This window comes from Candidozyma auris, chromosome 3 (assembly GCF_003013715.1).
Source record: "Candidozyma auris chromosome 3, complete sequence".
In the NCBI taxonomy this organism is placed as follows: Eukaryota; Fungi; Ascomycota; class Pichiomycetes; order Serinales; family Metschnikowiaceae; genus Candidozyma; species Candidozyma auris.
Genome location: NC_072814.1, coordinates 537514 through 557955, shown reverse-complemented (window position 1 = coordinate 557955; position 20442 = coordinate 537514). Strand labels below are relative to the sequence as shown.

The 20442-nt window shown below is 44.4% G+C and overlaps 11 protein-coding genes across 11 annotated transcripts; 5 read left to right on the top strand and 6 right to left on the bottom strand. All coding sequences in view use genetic code 12, as the record gives it.

The window, feature by feature from the left end:
- Positions 1 to 51: 51 nt before the first annotated feature.
- On the bottom strand, positions 52 to 796 carry MED20 (Med20p; the record flags this gene model as incomplete). Its single annotated transcript, XM_029033616.2, has 2 exons — positions 52 to 739; positions 786 to 796. 2 exons carry the CDS (start codon positions 794 to 796, stop codon positions 52 to 54), a joined length of 699 nt encoding a protein of 232 aa, XP_028892208.2.
- Positions 797 to 1408: 612 nt separating this feature from the next.
- CJI96_0002880 (Elongator subunit ELP2) lies at positions 1409 to 3826 on the top strand (the record flags this gene model as incomplete). The annotated part of the gene is made up of 1 exon (XM_029033617.2): positions 1409 to 3826. The coding sequence occupies one exon, from the start codon at positions 1409 to 1411 to the stop codon at positions 3824 to 3826; it is 2418 nt and encodes an 805-aa protein (XP_028892209.2).
- A 225-nt stretch (positions 3827 to 4051) lies between these two features.
- Positions 4052 to 4708, top strand: CLC1 (Clc1p; the record flags this gene model as incomplete). Its single annotated transcript, XM_029033618.2, has 1 exon — positions 4052 to 4708. One exon carries the CDS (start codon positions 4052 to 4054, stop codon positions 4706 to 4708), a length of 657 nt encoding a protein of 218 aa, XP_028892210.2.
- Positions 4709 to 4800: 92 nt separating this feature from the next.
- Positions 4801 to 6096, bottom strand: CJI96_0002878 (uncharacterized protein; the record flags this gene model as incomplete). The annotated part of the gene is made up of 1 exon (XM_029033619.1): positions 4801 to 6096. One exon carries the CDS (start codon positions 6094 to 6096, stop codon positions 4801 to 4803), a length of 1296 nt encoding a protein of 431 aa, XP_028892211.1.
- A 670-nt stretch (positions 6097 to 6766) lies between these two features.
- Positions 6767 to 7822, top strand: CJI96_0002877 (uncharacterized protein; the record flags this gene model as incomplete). Its single annotated transcript, XM_029033620.2, has 1 exon — positions 6767 to 7822. The coding sequence occupies one exon, from the start codon at positions 6767 to 6769 to the stop codon at positions 7820 to 7822; it is 1056 nt and encodes a 351-aa protein (XP_028892212.2).
- A 77-nt stretch (positions 7823 to 7899) lies between these two features.
- Positions 7900 to 8778, bottom strand: CJI96_0002876 (F-actin-capping protein subunit beta; the record flags this gene model as incomplete). Its single annotated transcript, XM_029033621.2, has 1 exon — positions 7900 to 8778. The coding sequence occupies one exon, from the start codon at positions 8776 to 8778 to the stop codon at positions 7900 to 7902; it is 879 nt and encodes a 292-aa protein (XP_028892213.2).
- A 281-nt stretch (positions 8779 to 9059) lies between these two features.
- PHO89 (Pho89p) lies at positions 9060 to 10757 on the bottom strand (the record flags this gene model as incomplete). The annotated part of the gene is made up of 1 exon (XM_029033622.2): positions 9060 to 10757. The coding sequence occupies one exon, from the start codon at positions 10755 to 10757 to the stop codon at positions 9060 to 9062; it is 1698 nt and encodes a 565-aa protein (XP_028892214.2).
- Positions 10758 to 13580: 2823 nt separating this feature from the next.
- On the top strand, positions 13581 to 14303 carry CJI96_0002874 (uncharacterized protein; the record flags this gene model as incomplete). The annotated part of the gene is made up of 1 exon (XM_029033623.2): positions 13581 to 14303. The coding sequence occupies one exon, from the start codon at positions 13581 to 13583 to the stop codon at positions 14301 to 14303; it is 723 nt and encodes a 240-aa protein (XP_028892215.2).
- Positions 14304 to 14393: 90 nt separating this feature from the next.
- CJI96_0002873 (uncharacterized protein) lies at positions 14394 to 15833 on the bottom strand (the record flags this gene model as incomplete). Its single annotated transcript, XM_029033624.2, has 1 exon — positions 14394 to 15833. One exon carries the CDS (start codon positions 15831 to 15833, stop codon positions 14394 to 14396), a length of 1440 nt encoding a protein of 479 aa, XP_028892216.2.
- A 1252-nt stretch (positions 15834 to 17085) lies between these two features.
- Positions 17086 to 18636, top strand: SMF3 (putative divalent metal ion transporter; the record flags this gene model as incomplete). The annotated part of the gene is made up of 1 exon (XM_029033625.2): positions 17086 to 18636. The coding sequence occupies one exon, from the start codon at positions 17086 to 17088 to the stop codon at positions 18634 to 18636; it is 1551 nt and encodes a 516-aa protein (XP_028892217.2).
- Positions 18637 to 18672: 36 nt separating this feature from the next.
- On the bottom strand, positions 18673 to 20435 carry CJI96_0002871 (uncharacterized protein; the record flags this gene model as incomplete). The annotated part of the gene is made up of 2 exons (XM_029033626.2): positions 18673 to 20294; positions 20417 to 20435. The coding sequence occupies 2 exons, from the start codon at positions 20433 to 20435 to the stop codon at positions 18673 to 18675; spliced, it is 1641 nt and encodes a 546-aa protein (XP_028892218.2).
- Positions 20436 to 20442: the final 7 nt, after the last annotated feature.

Here is a 20442-nt window from a genome sequence, read left to right as displayed (position 1 = left end):
TCGAAACTCTTCATAAGAAAACCCGTGCACCCACATATAAGGAGACGTGAATCAAAAGTTTAATATTTCAGAATATTGGAGAGCCAAGTCTCCACATGCATCAAGTTTACTAGGATTCAAAACTTTGTAGCATAAGTTTCCCGTCGGAATATCGTATTTGGTCATGATGTCTTCAATGATGACCTTAGGATCCGCTTCAACCGATTTTGCATCATTGTGTTCAATTTGGATAAGAAATCCACGAAAGTTACCATGTAATGACACGTTAGCCGTTCGTATAAGCACATTTCCGTTCTCTAGCTCGTAAATTTGCCCTCCATCTCCCTTGATCGTTTGGCGAGGTGTCCACATACTTTGCATTCTCTTGGACACTAAATAATCGAATGAGTCATTGAGTCCAGATGTTGCTCCTCTGAGTAGATGATCGTTTGGAATTGCCAACTCATTGTGCGCTGATCCTAGTTCTTCTTGCACAACATGACTAAACACAGTGGCAGTCTTTTTGTTGATAAGTGTAACACACGAATAATTGAGGTACGACGGCGAAAAAGTATAAAGGAATTGTGACTCCGGAGCTGTTTCATGAGTTTCTGCGAGCTCTGGCGCCACAGAGTAGGTGTTGTTTCGGAAGATTTTGAATGTGAAGTCCCAATTGCCTTTGAGTGTGGGAAGTCTATTCAGTAGGTAATCGTGAAATTGAGTGATTGTGCCCGGCGTGGCCCTATGAACTAAAAGAACACTGCTGTTAGTGAATTTTGAGAGTTGAAGTTCCAATCAGTACATACGCTGATACCATGAAAAGAATGTAGTAGTAGGATTTGATTGACAATACTGCATGGCTTGTGGTAGTCGCTGCGAAAAGAGGACCTGGAGAATAGAACAGTATAGACAGAGCTATTTCGAAGAGAAAAAAAAATTAAAAAAAAATATCTTACGGCATCACATATTGCATAATAAGGAAAGCCGAAAGAAAGCCTACGTCACTTAAATCATCACGATCTAGTCATGTGAAGAAACAATCTGTATACGGGCTCATCACTGGTACTTGCCCCCATAGAGCCAGTCAATATCGTAGACAAGCCAAAAAAATTGAATACCTCATAAGGGCCAACTTTGTAGAGGGTTAGCACAATGTGTTCAAGCTGTCGGTTAGTGGCTCCGTAAAGATTTAGCTGACCCATGTATGTCTATGTAGTACCTCAAGTCTTTATTTATATCTAAGTCACCGGGGAAGTCAATCATGCAAAAGTATGAAAGCTGGGCTTACCCAAGTCTTTCTACAACATCTAAAAGGGCACTATCAACTCTAAAACCTGCTTGTTAGTGCATACCTATACCCTAACTCAGTGCAGTCTTTTTGCACCCATCGCGATCTTTTCGTTTCTTAGTGCTCATCTCCATCAGTATCATGACTGCTTCTGGCGCTGTCGATGAGGTTGGCATTTTCATAGGCGCTAATCGTCAGGCCCATGTATTTGACTACAAAGATAATTTGGTGGCCTATGGCGCCTACACCACTGTGGCTTTGTGGAACCCTTTTTCCATCGATAAGAAAGGCGTATATCGCACATTGGTGAAACACACTAAAGAAGTCACCTGTGTGAGGTTTATCCCTGGCACGGATCTTCTTGTTTCTGCTGGTGAAGATGGAGAGATCAATGTCTGGAAGAAGTCAGGTGATACCTACAATCTTATACAAACGTTGGTTGAAGAAGACGTCTCCATAACTTGCATCAGCGTCTTTGATGAGCACTACTTTGTCACTGGTAACACCCGAGGTGAAGTCACTGTTTACAAAATCGAGGATACTAGGATCTCTTTGGCTTACAGATATAAGGTTAAGTTTAACTTCTTTGCCTTGACTCTTTGTTTGCAGAAGATAGACACAGCATATCTCCTTTTAATTGGCGGCACCGGTACATCATTATTCGTCTACACCTTCACGCCCACAGAGGGGCCCAAATTACAGGCGTCAGTGCCTGGTCATGAGGACTGGATCAAGGCTCTTGCTATTGCAAAGGACGGAGAAGATTACCTCCTTGCTTCAGGCGCCCAGGATAGGTACATTCGTCTTTGGCGGCTCAAGTTGAATGATAACATAGACAACTCTGACGAAGACGAAAATAAGCTTGTTTTGCTTACCAATAAACAGCATAAGTTTGGAATTGGTGAGAACAAAGCGGCCCTTAGTTTTGACGCCTTGATTATGGGTCATGATGACTGGGTCAGTGGTTTGCAATGGCATCCTTCTTGCTCATCCCAAAGCTCTCAAAGGAAACTACAATTGCTTTCACTGACTGCTGATACAGCTCTCATGATATGGGAAATGGATGAAGACTCTGGTATCTGGGTTTGCCTGAGCAGACTAGGTGAGATGTCCATCAAGGGAGCCTCTACGGCAACTGGCTCATCTGGAGGTTTTTGGTCATGTCTTTGGATATATAACGAGAAAGCTTCAGAGCAGCTTATACTTGCCAATGGTAAGACTGGTGCTATAAGGGCATACAGGCTGACTGACGAGGAAAACAAGGTGTGGTCTTCTGTTTTGGGCGTCACTGGCCCAATCAAAGAAGTGAATGATGCCGTGTGGTCCAGAGATGGGTCTTTTCTTTTTGCAACTTCACTCGATCAGACTACGAGACTCTATGCCCCATGGGTGAAGCATAGATCACAGGCGAGTGAGCAAGAAGTTACGTGGCACGAATTTGCTAGACCTCAAATTCATGGGTATGACATGATTTGTCTTGATCATATTAGTCAAACCAAATTTGTCTCCGGAGGAGACGAAAAAGTCTTGAGAGTGTTTGAGATGACGCAATCCATAAGCGATTTATTACATAAGTTCTGTGACGTGACTCTTAAACTGAGTAAGTTTGAGTCTCTACCGGAAGCAGCTGCACTACCAGTACTTGGTCTTTCAAATAAGGCAGCCAATGAACAATTGGAGGCCGGAGAGGCACAACAGAGAGAGGAGGATTATGAGGAGAACCAAGCTGAGGGTAACTCAAGCAAAGCTGACCCTCTTGCTGATCTTGAGGGTCCTCCTTTGGAAGATCACTTACAGAGACACACTTTATTCCCCGAAATTGAGAAGTTGTACGGACATGGTTATGAAATCTCTTGCTGTGCCACCTCACCATCAGGCAGACTTATTGCATCCGCTTGTCGGTCGAATAATGCCAAGCACGCGGTAGTGAGAGTGTTTGATGTCAACGCTGACTATAAGCTAAGTGAACAATCATTAGACGGTCACAGTTTGACGATCACAAGTTTGGAATTTTCACAAGATGGTACATACTTGGTGGCAGTGTCTCGTGATAGACAACTTTCACTTTGGAGAGTCTCTGACGAGGAAAAAGCCGAGATCGAGTTGGTCAAGTTTCAAGAGAAGGCCCATTCCCGTATTGTATGGGACTGTTCGTGGGCACCTACATGCGATTATGGATCATTCTTTGTTACTGCCTCTCGTGACAAGAGCATTAAGCTCTGGAAGGCCAATGATAATGGAGCAGAGCTTTTGACCACATCGAAGACAACAGAGCCGGTGACCTCAGTTGCCTGTTTACAACTGAGTCTAGTGGGAAACCGCTTACTAGTCGCCGCCGGCCAGGAAAGCGGAACCATTTGCATCTATGCTGCCGATTTGAACCTGAAAAATCCAACATTTGTTCAAGCGTTGACTTTTGACAAGTCGCTCTTGCCCGCTTCAAAAGTGTGCAAGTTAAGCTTCAGCAAGAAAGTTGTTGACAAGAAGGCTCTCCTAGCTGTTGCCAGCTCGGATACTTCGGCAAGAATCTACACTATAAGCCTCGATCGTCTTCATTGAATTCATGAATTCATTCTCACCATAACTTTTCTAAAATGCCGCCTCATTTTATATTGCATGTGTTTCGGTTTTGTTCGAGTCCACTCTTTTTTGCACCCGGTTGTGCATCTGGTTCGGTGGTGTATGCTCGGTTATTGCACGCTGGCATAACTGAGGAACAAACATATAGAACAGATAAGTACATTAAAGACCACAGTTGTGAAATAGTTAAACACACAGTTCACAATGGCTGATAAGTATCCAGAAATAGACGTCGAGGCCAACGACCAAGAGCTTGGTGGAGACTTTTTGTCCAGAGAGAGCGAGCTTTTGGGTGACGAATTCAAGACAGATCAAGATAAAGAAGTGCTTGAGGAAAGCGACGGGGATGCCGAAATCAACAATTTCAAAGAGCAATTCCCCGAGGTTGAAGACGCTGTTGATGCCGCTCCTCAAGAAACTCAAGCTGCTGATGATGACGATGACGAGTTTGAAGGCTTCGACTCTGCACCAAGTGCAACGAGAGACATGAGCGAGTCAGAGCCTTTGAAAGCGTGGAAGGAAAGACGTGAGCTTGAGATTGAAGAGAGGGAAAGAGCCAATTCCAAGAAAAAAGAGGAGATTATTCAAAAGGCGCAGCAGAGCATTGATGATTTTTATGACAATTACAACAACAAGAGAGAACAGCACGCAAAGGAAGTTTTGAAGGAGCAGGAAGAATTCTTGGAGAAGAGAGACAAATTCTTGACAAGAGGTACCTTGTGGGATCGTGTGAATGAGTTGGTCACAGAGGTAGGTGAGATCCCTGATGAGGGTCGCGATAAGACGAGATTCAAGGGCTTGTTGAACAAGTTGAAGGGTAAGGAGAATGTTCCTGGTGCCGGTGGATATACGGCTCAATGAGTACCTTGGACATCAGTAACGCCAAAAGTATTTGACTAGATTAATACAAGAAAAAAAAAATTATACAAAGCAAACGTCATAAAACAATATGATTAATTCATTATTCTATCAACTGCACGTATGAGAGAGTCGTTCTCGAGGCGTTGGCACTCTCTTTGGTAGGGGTGTTTGCGAACATAGTCATTGAGGTTCATGAGGTTCCAGACACCGTAGCATAGCACAACGGACTCAATACGGTCCCAGTTGGCTATGTTGATCAAGGAGAACCATCTGTGATTATCCTTGAGAATTCTCCACTTAGAAAGGATGATCAAACGAGCCAAATATGAGTTGAGACCGTCATAGAATTGAGTGGATATTGAACGAACACTTCTGGGATCTCCATATACCCAAGGGAAGCCGTAGCTGGGTATTAGTTGCTGTGATTCGGTGCACATGGTAGCAAAAGCAGCGATAAAGCCGATTGCTTTGATGTAGTTCTTGATAAACGATTTGATATCGCTTAAATAAACATTCCTAACAAATCCCACTCGCGTGAGTAGAGGAGCAGTCAAAGACAAAAGAAACATGGAAATTAAATTTGGACCGTAAATGAAGTTGGCCATGGCATTTGCCTTGTGACCCACTAAGGCTAGGTATCGGTAGACGATCTCTTTAATTGAGGTATCATAGCCGAATATATTGTTGGAGACCTCATAGTAGCGGTCCAAGAGTTGCTTTTTGAATAAAAGCGCTCCGTATACCCCAGCTAAAACAACGTTGTGCTTAATATAAGATTGCAATAGGCCAGCCCAATGCACCTGCTGTGAATTAACACCTAAGCGGTAGTTAACCCAAATAGGGTTAAAAATATAATTTTTAATCGAAGCGGATAAGTACCGATGGTTAAGCTTGTATCTTGTGGGAGTCAAATAGTTCGATAATAGCTGACCAAAAATGAGGGGGAAGATAATGTAATGTTTCCTAACGTAGAGATAACGTACCCAAGAATTCTTCTTGATCTTGTCGAACTTTATAGCCTTAGATAAAGTCGGATATACTGTTATTCGCGAGCTTGGAGGGTTCAAGTCACCGTAATACGCAGAGTAGAAGTAGATCAGCCAGTAGTCCTTGGGGATCTGGTCATTGTTTACAACAGCCAGAAACAAAAACCCAACTGTCGCTAAGTTGGCCAATTTGCGAGCTCTTCTATCCACGGTCTCTGGGTCCTTGAGTCTCGAGTGTTCCTTGAGCCAATTTGATATGAGGTTTCTGATGGTAGGATTGAGGGAGAGAAAAGCCGTGAGCCGCAAAGGATTTCTCACTCTTAATAAAAGCAAGATGACTATCCATCTAATCAGCTTTCCCACCGACGGATTGGGAGGTGTGTAGAGATACGAATCGTCCATGAGTAAATTATGTGGGGAGATAAGAAATGTTTTGGATCGCGAATTCACCCTATCGCGGTTGGGTGATGTTAATACCATTTGGCATGAAACGTGGATAAATCATGAACAGCGTTATCTTTGAATGATATTGATCTCTAAGTTCTAGAGCGCAGACGATGATTGTGTTTCGAAAAGAGCCTTGCGTTGGGATAGAAATATACAAGTTCTTACATTGTAGAGCACTGTGGCTGAAGGACGCGATAAGGACTCGATTGATGATTTCAGCACACTCCAAGATGTGATACTACTGACGACAGTTTATTATACATGAGCGAAGAGATTTTGAATCATGTGAATATTTGTAAATAGATCATCAATAGGTGAACTTGTTATTCGCTCAACTCTTGTAAAGATACTGTTCTATGACTCGCGTCTGTTTTGCACCCATTTGGGCAAAACAAACAAGTATCGCTATGAGAAGATGGCATACCAAATAAGACCTTTTCCAAGGTATTGTCCGTTAACTTTCATCAACTAAGCGAAACTCATTGTGAAATCTGCAATTCTTATTTTCCATCAAAGGTTTGTTTCCAAATTCGGGTCCTTCCAAGGTACATAGTGCGCATCTACATCACCAAAATAGAGTCGTCCCAAATCTCACTACTCCTTCGCAGTCAACTGAAGCTCCACCATGAACCACGATGTCAGGTGGAAAACGCCTCCTTCCAAGCCATTGCTGATAACTCAACGAAGCGTCACTCGTTCTTCCTCGGTAAGATCAAAGGGAATTAATTTCAACACGGTATCGCCTACCCCGGGTGCCGAACGCTTTAGAAACCGTGGCCACTCGGAGCCCAAAACACATAATTCTCCTAATCAAGATGCCCCGCAAGTACCTCGAAATACAGTATCATTTGAACTGGAGCTATCTTCCCTCATCGATCGTCCATTGCCTCTGAACCAGGAACTACGGTCGTTGAGCCTAGATGACCAGCTTCGCCTTCTAGCGCTGAAGGAGATGGCTGTTGTTGCAATAAATGATAGTATCAATAATCTAAAGCAAAAGCTTTCAAGCACACAAGACGATTTGCAGCAGTTGCGAAATGTCATCCAAAGATCATTATACAAGGAACTACATCTACAAAGACAGACTCGGAAACGAAACCTGGGTGGCGCCAATAACACCAGCCATACACCGGCAAGGGATTCCTTCAAGACACTTCAAGAACAAAACAACGAAGGGAACTCAACGATATGGGCGAACCTTACCAAGCCTATAAACTTCCTCCAACAACTAGATTCGATGATTCAAAACGAAATGGAGAAGTCCCTTGGCGGCACCACAGAACAGCAACTTCATAAAGGACAGCAGCATAATGGCCGAAAAATGCTTCCACATCAAAAACCACACTTGCATAAAGAGAAAGAAGACGATCATTCTTCAGAGAAGCTACCTGTGAACTTCGATCGATATCTTCCACCTTCGCATGATTCGAAGTATAAAACCTCCGAAGACATGTTTCAGGCAGTATCTTCTTCGCTATGGTCATTTGTCAGTGAAGTCAAGTCTAACATGATGTCAACCTTAGCCGAAAATCAAGACGCGCCTCCAAATCACGATGTTATAGATGATGATGATGAATCCATGATCAGTTTAACGGAAGATAGAGATGATAGCGAAGATGATCTGGACAAGGTAGATTTATCGATCTACTCCTCTATGCGACAGTCCAAGAAGACTGGTTGAAATTAGCATAAGTAACGTTTTACGACCTGACGTGAGCATTAGAAATTTGTGTAGTGAACCTTCTATCGTGCAAATATTTACCTGCCTTCCAAACCTTTCACGATCTCCGAGTGCTTAGCATTCTCCAACTGCTTTTCGGAGACATCACCAAGAGATCTCAAGTCCTTTAACAAGACGTTCTTCAATTTATCGAAGTAGACTTCCTGAAGCAAGTTACGGATATTATACTCGGATTTCTCCACCTGTTGGCCCAAGTTGACTAAATGGGCCCACTCAAGCGAGCCACCTTCGGTGCTGAGAGTCTGCGTCGATTCCAACTGTCTTGTCATGGTGCCAGCCAAAGAAAGGTCCTTTTCCGACGATCTCTGGCTCAGCAAATCCAAAATGACAGAGGAAGTGATCTTATACGTAGCCAGAGTCGAAGTTTCGGGAATAATCTCAAAGACATGAATTGAGTCCCACTTGGCCAATTTATCCTCGGTCTCCTTCTTAAACAACACAACACCTGCAAATCCTTCCTTCAAACTATCGGCAGCCTCATCTTCTGCTGTGTCCCACAAATACACAGATGAATAGCCACCATTCTCATAGTACAAGTCTCTGTAGATGTCAAAGCTCTCATTAGCCTTGATCTCCAACTCTCTCAATACAGGCGAAGGGAATGGAGACTCGTCGTCTCCAGTTGGAGGGTAGTACTTATTGGAAAACGGGGATCTGTACGAATCACCATCCCTGTTGTAGTCACAACACAAATACTGTTTGCCAGTTTCTTCACATTTTGCTAATTTTAAGGGCGTATCCACAGCAGACAACAAGTCTTGGGCCAACTCTTGTCCCTCGTCAGAGTTGTCGTGCTGGAGCAAAGCACAGATGGAATTGAGATTCTTCTCCACGTGTCTAGGATCTAGTCTGCGCAAAAGGTTGAGAGCAGCATCGTATTTTTCTTCCAGAGACATGCTTAAGAGAGTTTAACTTGTATCTGGTTTAGATTGGTTGAATATGCATGGAGACCAAGTATCACTATTGAGGTGCACGGGTGTCAAGTGTGCTGTAGTAGAGACCCGCTTCGCTCGGCTGCGAATTTTAGTCTTTTACCTGGGCTAAAACGGTGCTTAAGGAAAATCATTCACCTGGTCAAGTGCAACTTACAGTACTTTATCTTGTAGCTTTATTTTACTAAACCGAGTATTACAATAATTATGCGACCCTAGAACTGAACAAACCGACGCCTTGTTGTTTACTGTGGCACGTACTCAACGCCCAAGCGTGGGGCATTGATGATGATACCCATCAAAATACCGGAAATGAGGCCAGCAACTGGTAGCGTAATAAACCAACCCAAGTAGCACCAGGTGACCATTCTCCAGTTAACTCCCTTGAGGTCCTTGTTGCACAAACCAACAAACACAGTTGCACCGACAGCACACTGAGTGGTGGACACAGGGATGGCCAATTGCGTGGCCATGACAACGGTGATGGCAGCACCAAACTCAATTGCGAAACCTCTGGATGGAGACTGCAAAATCATCTTGTTGCCCAAGACACTCATGATCTTGTACCCAAACATCCACACACCGAGAACTAAGGAAGCACCAGTGAAACAGAGAATCCAGATAGGTGGGGTGTCTTTCAAGCCCTGCTCGTTCCACACAAGGTAGACGGTGGAAAGAGGACCAGATGCGTTGGCAATATCGTTGGCACCGTGAGTAAATGACATGGTACAAGCAGTGATGGCCTGAAGCAAGGAGAAAAGGTACTCGACCTTGTTGTTGTAAAACTTGGACTTGGCATGAACATTTTTAATGTTTCCCGCCAACATACCTTTAGCGTTGGTCTGGAGGGAGATGACATCCTTGGTAAAACCGTGAGAAACCATGAGCCAGAGGAGGTATGGCCATTTCTTAGGACCTGCTTTCAAGAGTCTCCACCATTTCTGTCTGGTGGTCTCAGTTTCCTTACCAGCTGAAGAGACACTTCCTAGGGAGTTGACAGACTCCTTAGCGGCGTTCTCCTTGGTGTCAACTTCAGACACATCGCCATCGTGGGCCTTCTCAACAATTCTACGACCCTCGTAATAATCAATGGTGATCTGATGTCCCTCAGGCATTGGAGGAATCTGGTCAAGAGGCTTGAACCAGTAGACGGGGCCTCTGAAGACGTCGTACCACTTGATGGTCCAGTCATTGTGGGCAATCTTTCTGCTGACCACAGGGAAAATGAAAGCCATGTAGACAATCATAGCAACACCACCAACACCAAAAATGGAGCCGACAGTGGCACCGGTGGACAAGTCGTCCAAATTCAACTTTGGAGAGCCCTTCCACACAATCAACATGGTCAACACACAGAAGGTGATGAACACCAAAATGGGGATCAAGAACAATGCGTTTCTGATACTTTTCTTCTCCTCTTTAATTTCCAAGACACCGAACTTGGCGATAAGGAAAACGATGGATGCGAAGGCACCGGCAATACATGGAGCGATAAACCAGGAGGCAACAATCTGAGCGAAACCTGACCAGCCCCAAATAACGTTATCGGCACCTCTGGCAGCAATGCCTACACCGATAACAGCACCAATGATGGAGTGGGTGGTGGACACAGGCATACCAATGGTGGTTGCAAAACTCAACCAGAGCGAGGAACCCACGAGGGCAATAGCCATACCCAACATAAGCACGGTTGGATCATCAGCAAAAGCATCAGTAGAGAGAATCTTCTTTCTGATAGTGTCAGAAACTCTGTTACCCACAAGCACCGCACCAAGGAACTCGCAAATGGCAGCCAATATCATGGCCTGCCAGTACTTCAAGGACCTCGATGAGACCGAGGAGGAAAACGAGTTGGCCACATCGTTGGCACCGATGTTGAAGGCATCCAAAAAGGCAAAAATAATAGCTATGGCCAAGATATAATCGAATTGATGGAAGGCCATGTTGCTTTCAGTCGGTGCTTCAGGTGATGCTGTGAAGATTAGATGAAAAAGAGATTTGCAACCATTCGCTGCCGAGGGCACTACTTATACGGAGAGCAAAATTATTAGCTTTTGCACCACGAGGGACCAATATTAGGCCCCAGCAGGCGCCAAAGGCAGTAAAAGCAGAGAATCTTACGCCAACAGAGGAATTTTCTTGGACACGGCCGCACAAATGGGTGCAAAAAAGCCCAGGGGAAGGAAGCACTGCGCGAAGTCGCACCCTTTCTACACAGAGAGCAGGCAGGCAGGCAGGCAGGCAGGCAGCGATTCGGAGCAAATCCTTGGCAGAGGCTAATAAACTGACCTAGGGCCATACTGCCCGCCAGAGCCTTGGCAGGCCCACGTTGTCTGTCCAAGCTCTTCTATTGACACCCATTTGCACACTTCTGCGTAACCGAGGTCGCCAACCACACATTCGTGATTGTGGTAGCGCCTACACGCAGCCTCCCTTGGGGTGTCTCAGATTCGGCCCTGGGGAAAAGTACCGTCGCTTAGTGCAGCCGCCGTGCCCTACTGGGGTCTCACGAGCGTCTGCCTTTTTTGCACCCAGCGTCAGGGCCAGCGCGAGACGTTTTGTCCCAGTGCGCTCCACGTGGGAGGCCCTAGGCAGTGCCAACGGCTGCGAAAATTCAGCGGCGCTGTAGCCCGGCAGCACAGCGGTAGCTTCTTTACTTACCATGACTTTTGTTTAGGGCGACTACAATATAGCACCTTGTCCAGAATGCAAATTGATTTTCTCCTGTTTCGATTCGGTGGACTCATTTGCCTATCGGGCGTCTGCGTTGGTTGGCATGCAATTGTTCTTCCCCAGCACCACGTGGTTGGAGGGGACGACAGGGTCACAATGTCCTGGGGGGCCTTCACTGCAGATTCGCAATCGGTCGCCTGACTGTTTGACTGACTGGTGTAATGTTCCCTAGCGTTCGCGCGAGTCCAGCGCCGTGCTTCCCAAATCAAGTCTCATCGCCTTGCGGCGCTTGCACTAATAGCATTAGAGGTGTCGTTTATCTCGAGATAAATTGTATTACCCTTTTAGTCCAACGTGGTGCATTTTGCACATGTGCTTCACTGTCATTGATCAACGGCGCTTGGCAACTGCCAGAGGCCATGGCGAATATGATTCAGTGCTCTGGTAACCATTGTGAAATTTGTTCATGGTTGTGCTGGGCGCAGAAATGGTCTCTGAGGCAAAGTTGATTCGTGTGCGTCTCCATGAAGACTGCGAGAGTTCGGGCATTACAGCCCTGGGCTACGCTGATACACTGGCTTCTTTTCCAGGATGAATGCATGATGATTCACCTGGGCGACTCAATGCACAAGCCTTGATGTAGTTTACGAGCGTGCACAAAACTAAGAGGCCACAAAAAGGACGACAGCGCAAAGGCGTTCTTTTTGGTCACGATCCAGTTGTTGAAAGGCAGTTCATTACCGTAAACTTATATTTTTTGAACATCTTACACTTTAAACGAAAAGGCGGTGGCTGCAAATTAACACGCTGGTTCGCGCCTGCTTTAGGTCTCCTGCAGTTTCCTTTATCTTGCAGCGCTATCTGGGAATATACCCCATCTAGAGAGACTACTACCTCGCTTGATAAAGGTCTTTCTGAAATCATCTAGAGCCACCAAGCATTCATTTACGGGCGACTTTGCAATTGCCTCTGTGTCCCCACCACTCATCTTGTCCTTTGAACTTTTTGCCCAAAGTAGAATCGGCTTCATCGTATGTTGAAACCCGTTTCTTGAGATGCAGGCAATGATGCCCTAGGATATCCATTATACTCTTGTGAGTTTCCCCCTCCTCTCTCCAGTTTCAAGCCTCTTCCCCGTCAATGGAAGTATTCCAAAAATTTCTTGACTGGTCAGATACCTGTGTCGGGCAGTTGCTTGATTGAGAGGCGACAGAGGCTTCCTGAAGAGTTTGGTCGATCTAGCTTCCAAGATGCTAATTGTCTTCACCGAATGGCCTAAAGCTATGCAGTTGACCTTTGACAACATCACAATTTCCAATTAAGTACCTCCCTTTCATGCAAGCTATAAGTAAAGTCATTCCTGAGGCTAAGAGTTTGGCTATGCTTAAGCTGGCTTGTTGAGGTGCTCATTAGTCTCCTCTGGTTATCCAACCTTAATCGAAACCTCACCTCAAACAACTCCACTTCGTATACTACACCAGAGTAATCATCAATTGAAGACTCGACTTTGCTCCCACAACATATTACTTCCCTACATTGCCCTATAAAGCCATGAATGATACGTGGTTCATGAGAGGCCACACACAGCATAAGTGTGCTTGGAGTATTGCGTTTCATAAAAAATGTGCTAGAAGTCTTAAAAGTTTGTCCAGCCATTCGGTTTGTGTGCCAATTCTAGCCAAGTGCAAAATTACGTATGGTCCATGCATGGTGAATGGATGCTAGGCGATAAGCCTTTCGCAACCGTCCCCTATCAAGAAATCGAGAACTCCGTGACCCTAACCACGTGAGCTCACAACTCGGATTCAAGTATCACCACCAAGCTCAATCACTGATGTTGTCAAAGCTTGAGCTTTGTTTGTTCAAAAAAATGCTTTCAATCGTTCCTTTTATCGTCATTTTGCAGATGATTTGGTCCAGCCAATCTTTTCGAGGCATTTGTCAGCGTGCGGGCCACGTGACTCTGGGGTAGTCTGTGTCACACTGCATCAGCAAAAAAAACTTCGGGAGCGAGAATCGGAGAAAACATTGTGACATTACTTAAAAGATCACAAATTCACCTTCTACGCACATATCAACGCCAATCTAATAACATGCTGAGAAAGTACAACCTCATCAGCACAAGCAGGAGATTTCTCTCATTCAAGACATACCCCACGCCCAATCAGAATGCATTGAAGTTCGTATCTCCCGAACGTCCAATATCCCCTTTGGAGAACAAGACCTTCGAGTTTGGCTCATCTCTCCAAGCAGTTCATTCTCCCTTGGCCCTCAAGATCTTCAAGCTCCCTGGTGTGAAGTCTGTCATGATTGGTCATGATTTCATCACTGTCAACAAACAAGATCATGTCAACTGGGCTCACTTGCGCCCGGAAGTCACGGAGTTGATGGATAAGTTTCTCACTTCAGACAAGGAGCCAGTCATCACCAAGGAGCTTTTGGAATCTGAAAAAGATTCCCTTGCTGCCAGTGAGAAGGACTCTGAAGTCGTCGCTATGATAAAGGAGTTGATAGAAACTAGAATCAGACCCGCCATCCAAGATGACGGTGGAGACATCGAGTACAAGGCATTTGATGAGGAGACGGGCACTGTGTTCCTCAAATTACAGGGCGCGTGCAAATCTTGCTCACTTTCTGAGGACACCCTCAAGGGAGGTATCGAGGCAATGCTCATGCATTACATCGAAGAAGTGAGAGAAGTGGTACAAATTCTCGATCCTGAGGAGGAGATCGCCAATAAGGAGTTCGACAGACTAGAGCAAAAGTTAAAGGAAAAGAAGGAGTCCTCCCCGCCACCTCCTCCCCCTTCGCTTTGAGACAGTCTTTGGGAAGGTTTTAGCATTATTTATTCACTAATTTGCATACGTTTATGATGATAAGTTTGCGTGTAGTCATTTACTCACTCTCTATTGATACTTTTTGAGGGATTCCAATACTTGCTTCTTGATCATGGCTAGCATCATGCTCTCTTCAAATCTAGAGTCTAGCTCTTTGAGAAGCCCTTCGTCAATGCAGCCTTTACTTATTACTATCCTCACCTGCTCGTAAAGTTCAGCACGCCACTTTTTGGTAAAATGGTCCCACTCACGAGAAACGTGATTAAATCCTAAAACCCAGCCTAGGAGACCGATAGCAAATGCAGTGTTGGCTTGAAGACCAACGAATAGATAACCCAAGACCGACAATACAGTCAACGGAAGCTGGTAATATACAAACGCGCCAGCTAAGCAGCTGTATACGATTGGTTGTATCTCATTGGCGATGCGTTCATTTATAAGGTCTCTTTTGAACGCCTTCAAAGGATTGATCACGCCCACTTTGTCAGAGTAAACAGCAAACTTTTGCTCTTGAAGCCTGGCTGTAAGTTGACCTCGGACGTAGTTGTAACTCTCTATACCTTTTGGCATAAAATTTTCCAGGAAAAAGTCCTTAAGCCAGTACTCGACATTATCATTCCTCCAGTATAACATCCACCACCTGAGCTTTCTGTTAAAAAAACGGTCAGTTTGAGGAATAAAATCTTTTTGAAGTTCCGTGTGCATTGCACGGCTACATTCAACCAAACTGTTAAGTTTAAGGTCTTCGTAGATCTGTTTAATTCTCGTTTCTGAGAGACTGTTGCGGGCGATCTCAGTGCAAATGATGTGAAACATCCAGGATGTCAAGTTCTCCGTTCGAAGATTCCACGACAAAAACTTCCCGACCTCAATTATGTTACTATTTTGCAACGAGTCGAAGTACTCTGAAGCTGCCCTTGTGTCTTCCTTTAAAAATAGTTCAATTCCACTGTAAGCTTCTTGAGAGTTGATCTTAATGGAATGATGTGTGACGGCATTTGAGCGTTCAAAGGTGACTGGGGTCAGTTCGGCAGACAGTGGAGAGAATTCAGTGTTGTCGATGATTGTAAGCATTATTTTCTTTTGCACATGACGAGGAAGGTTATCCATGAGGGTGGAGAACTCGCTAGTGACATAAATGAAGAATTGGCAATTGTCGGTTAGTTTGTGGACATCACTCTCCTTGTTGATCTCGAGGATTGCCAAGCTATTGGGTGTAGACTCCAGAGGCTCAAATATCTCGCGGTACGTTCGTCTGAGTTCTGGACTGAGTATTGGTGATGGGACAACATACTTTCCTACAGTCCTTTCGAAAGCTCCAGGTAGAATGAATTCTTTTGGATCGGGTTCAGTGTATGTGATGAGGTTATTTTGTTCCATGGACCTGTTGGCCAATGGCCGATACCAATTTTCGTTATTAGCAGACAAAGGGTCAGCAAGAAGACACTCTATAACACGAGACGACTGGCGAACTTTATCTGACTCGTATAGAACACCAACTAGAATCATATTTGAACGCGATGTGTTTCTTCTCAACCCTAGATACGTTTGTATGGTAGAGTATGTCACAGTGTCGTGAGGGTACCACCTAACATACTTTTTGAGGCCATCTGATATTGAAGTTATTGGAGAAAGTTCTAGTTTGCTAGGGCTACTCTCTGGTTTGGAAGTATAGGCACGTTTTGACCTGGAGCTGTTGAACCATTGCGAGAATCGTATAAGAACCCTCAGTGTGCCAATTTGGAGGCCACCGGACCGAGCTCGACTTAAAAGCATTGCAATTGGATGTGCGAGGAGCTATTAGTGGCGACTTATGAAATCCAATTGCAAGGTGCTAGGGGAAAGTATTGCTTTTTGGAATCTTGGTGTTGTCAGTGTTCAGTATTAAGTTCAGATAGGCCTGTTGAGATCGAGCAGTGTCGCACCGAACGGTTTTACAGGACTTTGAAGATGGTAGTCAAGTTCAACTTCAAAAAGAAAAAAATGCAAGATGGAATCAACAGACAGTGATTTAACTCTGCTCTCTGATTGTATGACAAGTGTGTGTGACGCCTGTAAGAGCAAAACGTTCAAGTGTATAGCTAGTGTTCATATCGTAGAGTTTTTGTAAAAACGACTATTGGTTGCGAAATTTACACTCGACCTGTCTAATCCCAGGAAACTATTGATAAAACAAACAAACAAATTACTTCACATTTGGTATTTTGTCTTCTAGCTTTTGCGAATTTCTTTGTTTCTTTTAGCTGTCATATTTCACTGAATCATCAAATCACATAGGTATTGACCGAATCTGCCTCAACCTTCGATGTACTTAGCCAATGTAAAAGGACATCCTACAGGGCTTCCGAGGTTCGGAATAGACCAATTCTTGAGAACAGTGTAGAAGTACGCATTCGATATTTATTCATCAAAATTGAAAGGTCAATCGTCAAACTCTTGTCAGCTACTTCCGATCACTTGCTCTACTTGCCTTCCATCGGCTATCATGTGCATATGGACAGGCGCAAACACTTTTGAAGTCATACTTCAGATTTTCTTTAACCACAGTAGACGTCCTAGGGGCTTAAAATGAGTTTATGTAAATAAAAAGCTTTCATTTTACACGCATTTACTACTTGAAGCTTATGTTTCGGTAAACCTTCTCAATTGAAGCATCTTTTGCGGCCACTTGACGTGTATGAGGCTTTATGTAAAAGAAGCGAAAACCACCTTGCCTTCACTTTTTTCGCGGTCTAATAACCTCACTTACTCCACAAACCATATGTCTCAGTCCCGTCAGGAGAAGCTGACGCTCCAGTGGAGCTGGTCGATCTTACGTAAATATGCTTCTTTCATTGGGCCGGGGATCATGGTCTCGGTCGCTTACATGGACCCTGGCAACTACTCAACGGCTGTGTCTTCAGGTGCAGATTATCAATACAGTCTTTTGATCATTATCTTTCTAAGCAACTTGTTCGCAGTAATTTTGCAATGCTTGTGTGTGAAATTGGGCACGGTGACCGGGCTAGACTTGGCAGAAATGTGCCGCTTGAATTTGCCTTGGTGGCTCAATTTGTCCTTGTATGTTTGTGCTGAGGCAGCAATTATCGCGACTGATTTGGCCGAGGTCGTGGGTACGGCTATTGCTTTGGAAATTTTGTTTGGAATCCCACTTGTATACGGTGTGTTGATTACGGTTTTGGATGTTCTCATCATCTTGTTTGCCTATCACAAGGATGGCAACTTACGTCAGACGAGAACGTTCGAGATCATGGTGTCCGTCTTGGTCGCTGCCACATGCGTCTGTTTTGTTGTCGAGCTCTCTAAGTGTGACTTTGAGCCAGGCTCGCTCAGCAAGATCGTCGAAGGTTTCTTGCCATTGAACATGAAGGTGTTTACCGAATCAAGAGCTCTCTTTTTGAGTTGCGGTATTGTGGGGAGTACAGTGATGCCACACTCCTTGTATCTTGGATCTTCTTTGGTCCAATCTCGTTTGAAGGATTACGATATTAAGTCTGGAAATGTTGCCATCGATCTGGATGGTGAAATTGTGGCCATACCTACACCAGAGAGCGATATTACGAACACACCACACAACAAGTTTCTTGCAATCTCTGATGGCTCTAGCCTTGCTAGAAAATACAGACCTTCTCAGGCAGCAATAAGATATTGTTTAAACTACTCTTACACAGAGTTGGTGCTCTCGCTATTCCTTATTGCTGTCTTCGTGAATGCCTCCATCCTTATCGTTGCAGGTTCAACGCTTTATGGGAAACCAGATGCTGATGATGCTGACTTGTTGTCAATTTACGAAATGCTTTCTCACTACATTTCCCCGGCAGCCGGTTTGGTTTTTGCATTGTCTATGCTTTTCTCTGGCCAGAGTGCTGGTATAGTATGTACCATGGCTGGCCAAATTATTTCTGAAGGTTTCATCAACTGGTCCTTCAAACCTTGGGTTCGTCGTATCATCACCAGAGTATTAGCCATTATCCCTGTGTTAATCGTGATATCTATCTTGGGCCGTGAAGGAGTTGCTACCATCATGAACTCATCACAGGTTGTTTTAAGTTTCATCCTTCCGGCTGTTAGTGCCCCCTTGATTTGGTTCACGGCTAGTCGCAAGTATATGACTGTCGTAGATAAAACATCCGACCAAGCAGACGAGAACACCGCACTTCTCTCTGAAGATGGCGCTGGAGATGTTCGTGCAAAGGTTGTGTTTTACGAAAACGGGCAATGGCTCAACATTGCCGCCTTTGCCACCTGGCTAATCATCACCTTCCTTAACATTTACTTGATCTACTTATTCTCAATCGGAATCGAGGTTTAATTAAAAGTACATTGCATTAGAATCATGATAGACAATTTACATGAAACCCTTCTTTTTTTTGTAGGGCCCTCTAACACCCGCTAGTCTAGCTGTCTTGTGCATTGCAGATGAAGAAGAAGGCATATGCCCTGGCAAAACACCTGGGTACTCATTGAGAAGAACAGGAATCTTTTTACTTACCTCATGCGTGAATGACTGGTCCTGACCGACATTCGATTGAAGAAGGATAGTGAGAAGCTTCATAATTTTTTTGTAAAGGACAACTTCAGCAGTTGTTGGAGTGTTTTTATTCGCAGCAGACTGCTGGGAAAATCTCACTTGGCGTAACTTGTTTAGTCTCAAAAGATCAAAGGATATCAACTTTTGGATCTTCGAGGGCGACCTCTTGATTATGTCCTTATCTTTTTTCAACTCCTCTATCATTGACGCAACTTCAGGTCTATAGTACACGAGATTTTCGAGCTTGATTTCGCCCGATTTAAAAACTGGTTCAACGCTACGAGCAATATCATTGCCGTTAGCCTCTGGTATAATCAGGTCTGTTATACGGTCCTCATCCATAGCATCCTCAGCGTTTTGAATTTCTCTAGATGTTTCACTGATTGACTTGGATTTCTCTTTTGGTCCGTAGTACGCTTGCTTTATCGCATCCAATTTCTTGAGGCCGAAGTGATTAAACCAGACAGAGTTTCTGAGTTCCGAGCTCAAAACAGACTTTCTCAGATCAGTGGTGGGCCCGAAAGATCTGATGGTTTGGGATACTCTCTCGAACGTACGTAACTCGTTGTCGAAAGTCTCCTTGACTAACGTGGACTCCACAGGTGGCTTGAGAGCCTTCTGCTTGTATATCAACCAGCTTGGAGCTTCTAGCGTATACCAGTTGGGATGAAAAAAGTTATCCAAAACCTGACCGCCAGTATGCCCTGCTGCTGGAGTTCTAAGTGTAGGATTACCGAAACTCTTCAAACTTTCCGTATTGGTGATGATAGACTTCGTCGAGCCCACAACTTTAGCCAAATGATATGGGTCGGGAACAATTGTATTCCTTGTATCAAGTGCGGATTTACCCGTTAAACTAGAGAAGAGCGGCTGTGTCTTGAACTTCGGTTCCGATGGAGGTTGAGGCTGGCCCGTGTAAAGACTGTGGTAGGCGGGAGTTGGAGGCTCCTCAACCTTATTCATATAAACAATTGTTTCGCCATTAGCAACGGTGTAGCTCTTAGAGATTTTGTCGAAGTTTTCACGCAAAATGTTGAGTACATCTTCGGGGTCCTCACTGACATCATCATCATCTTTATTTATCTGTAAGCCCAAACGCCCAGTTTCTCTTAGCAAGAGCTCAGTCACAAACTTGTAGAAATAATCAATACTTTTGTAATCAGCAGTGCCTATCTCGTGCTTTGATATTTCCAGAGTACAGGCAACAACAATATCATGATAAATCTGGTACGGCGAGGTATATTTCAGTTGGTCGAGTTTGTGTCTGATAGAAGTTTTCTTTGCGTTGGGGTGACTTTCCAGATGCTTGCGTAAAGACTCAAGGATCAACTCAGGCGACTTTTCAAGAAATTTTTCGGGAACGACATCTTGTTTGGTGACTTCAAGCGTGTCTGCTTTTTCGAGAACTACACCAAAATCTGCTAGTAGGTTTTTCACAACTTGGATGTTAGTAGGGCTATGTAAAACGTGGGTCACACAAAAATGGCAATTCTTGAAACGACCGTAATTGGAGGTATCATTTCACGTGTTCAACGTTGCGTTTGATTAATCTGTGACATACTTTGATCCTGGTTCTTCATGGTGCGG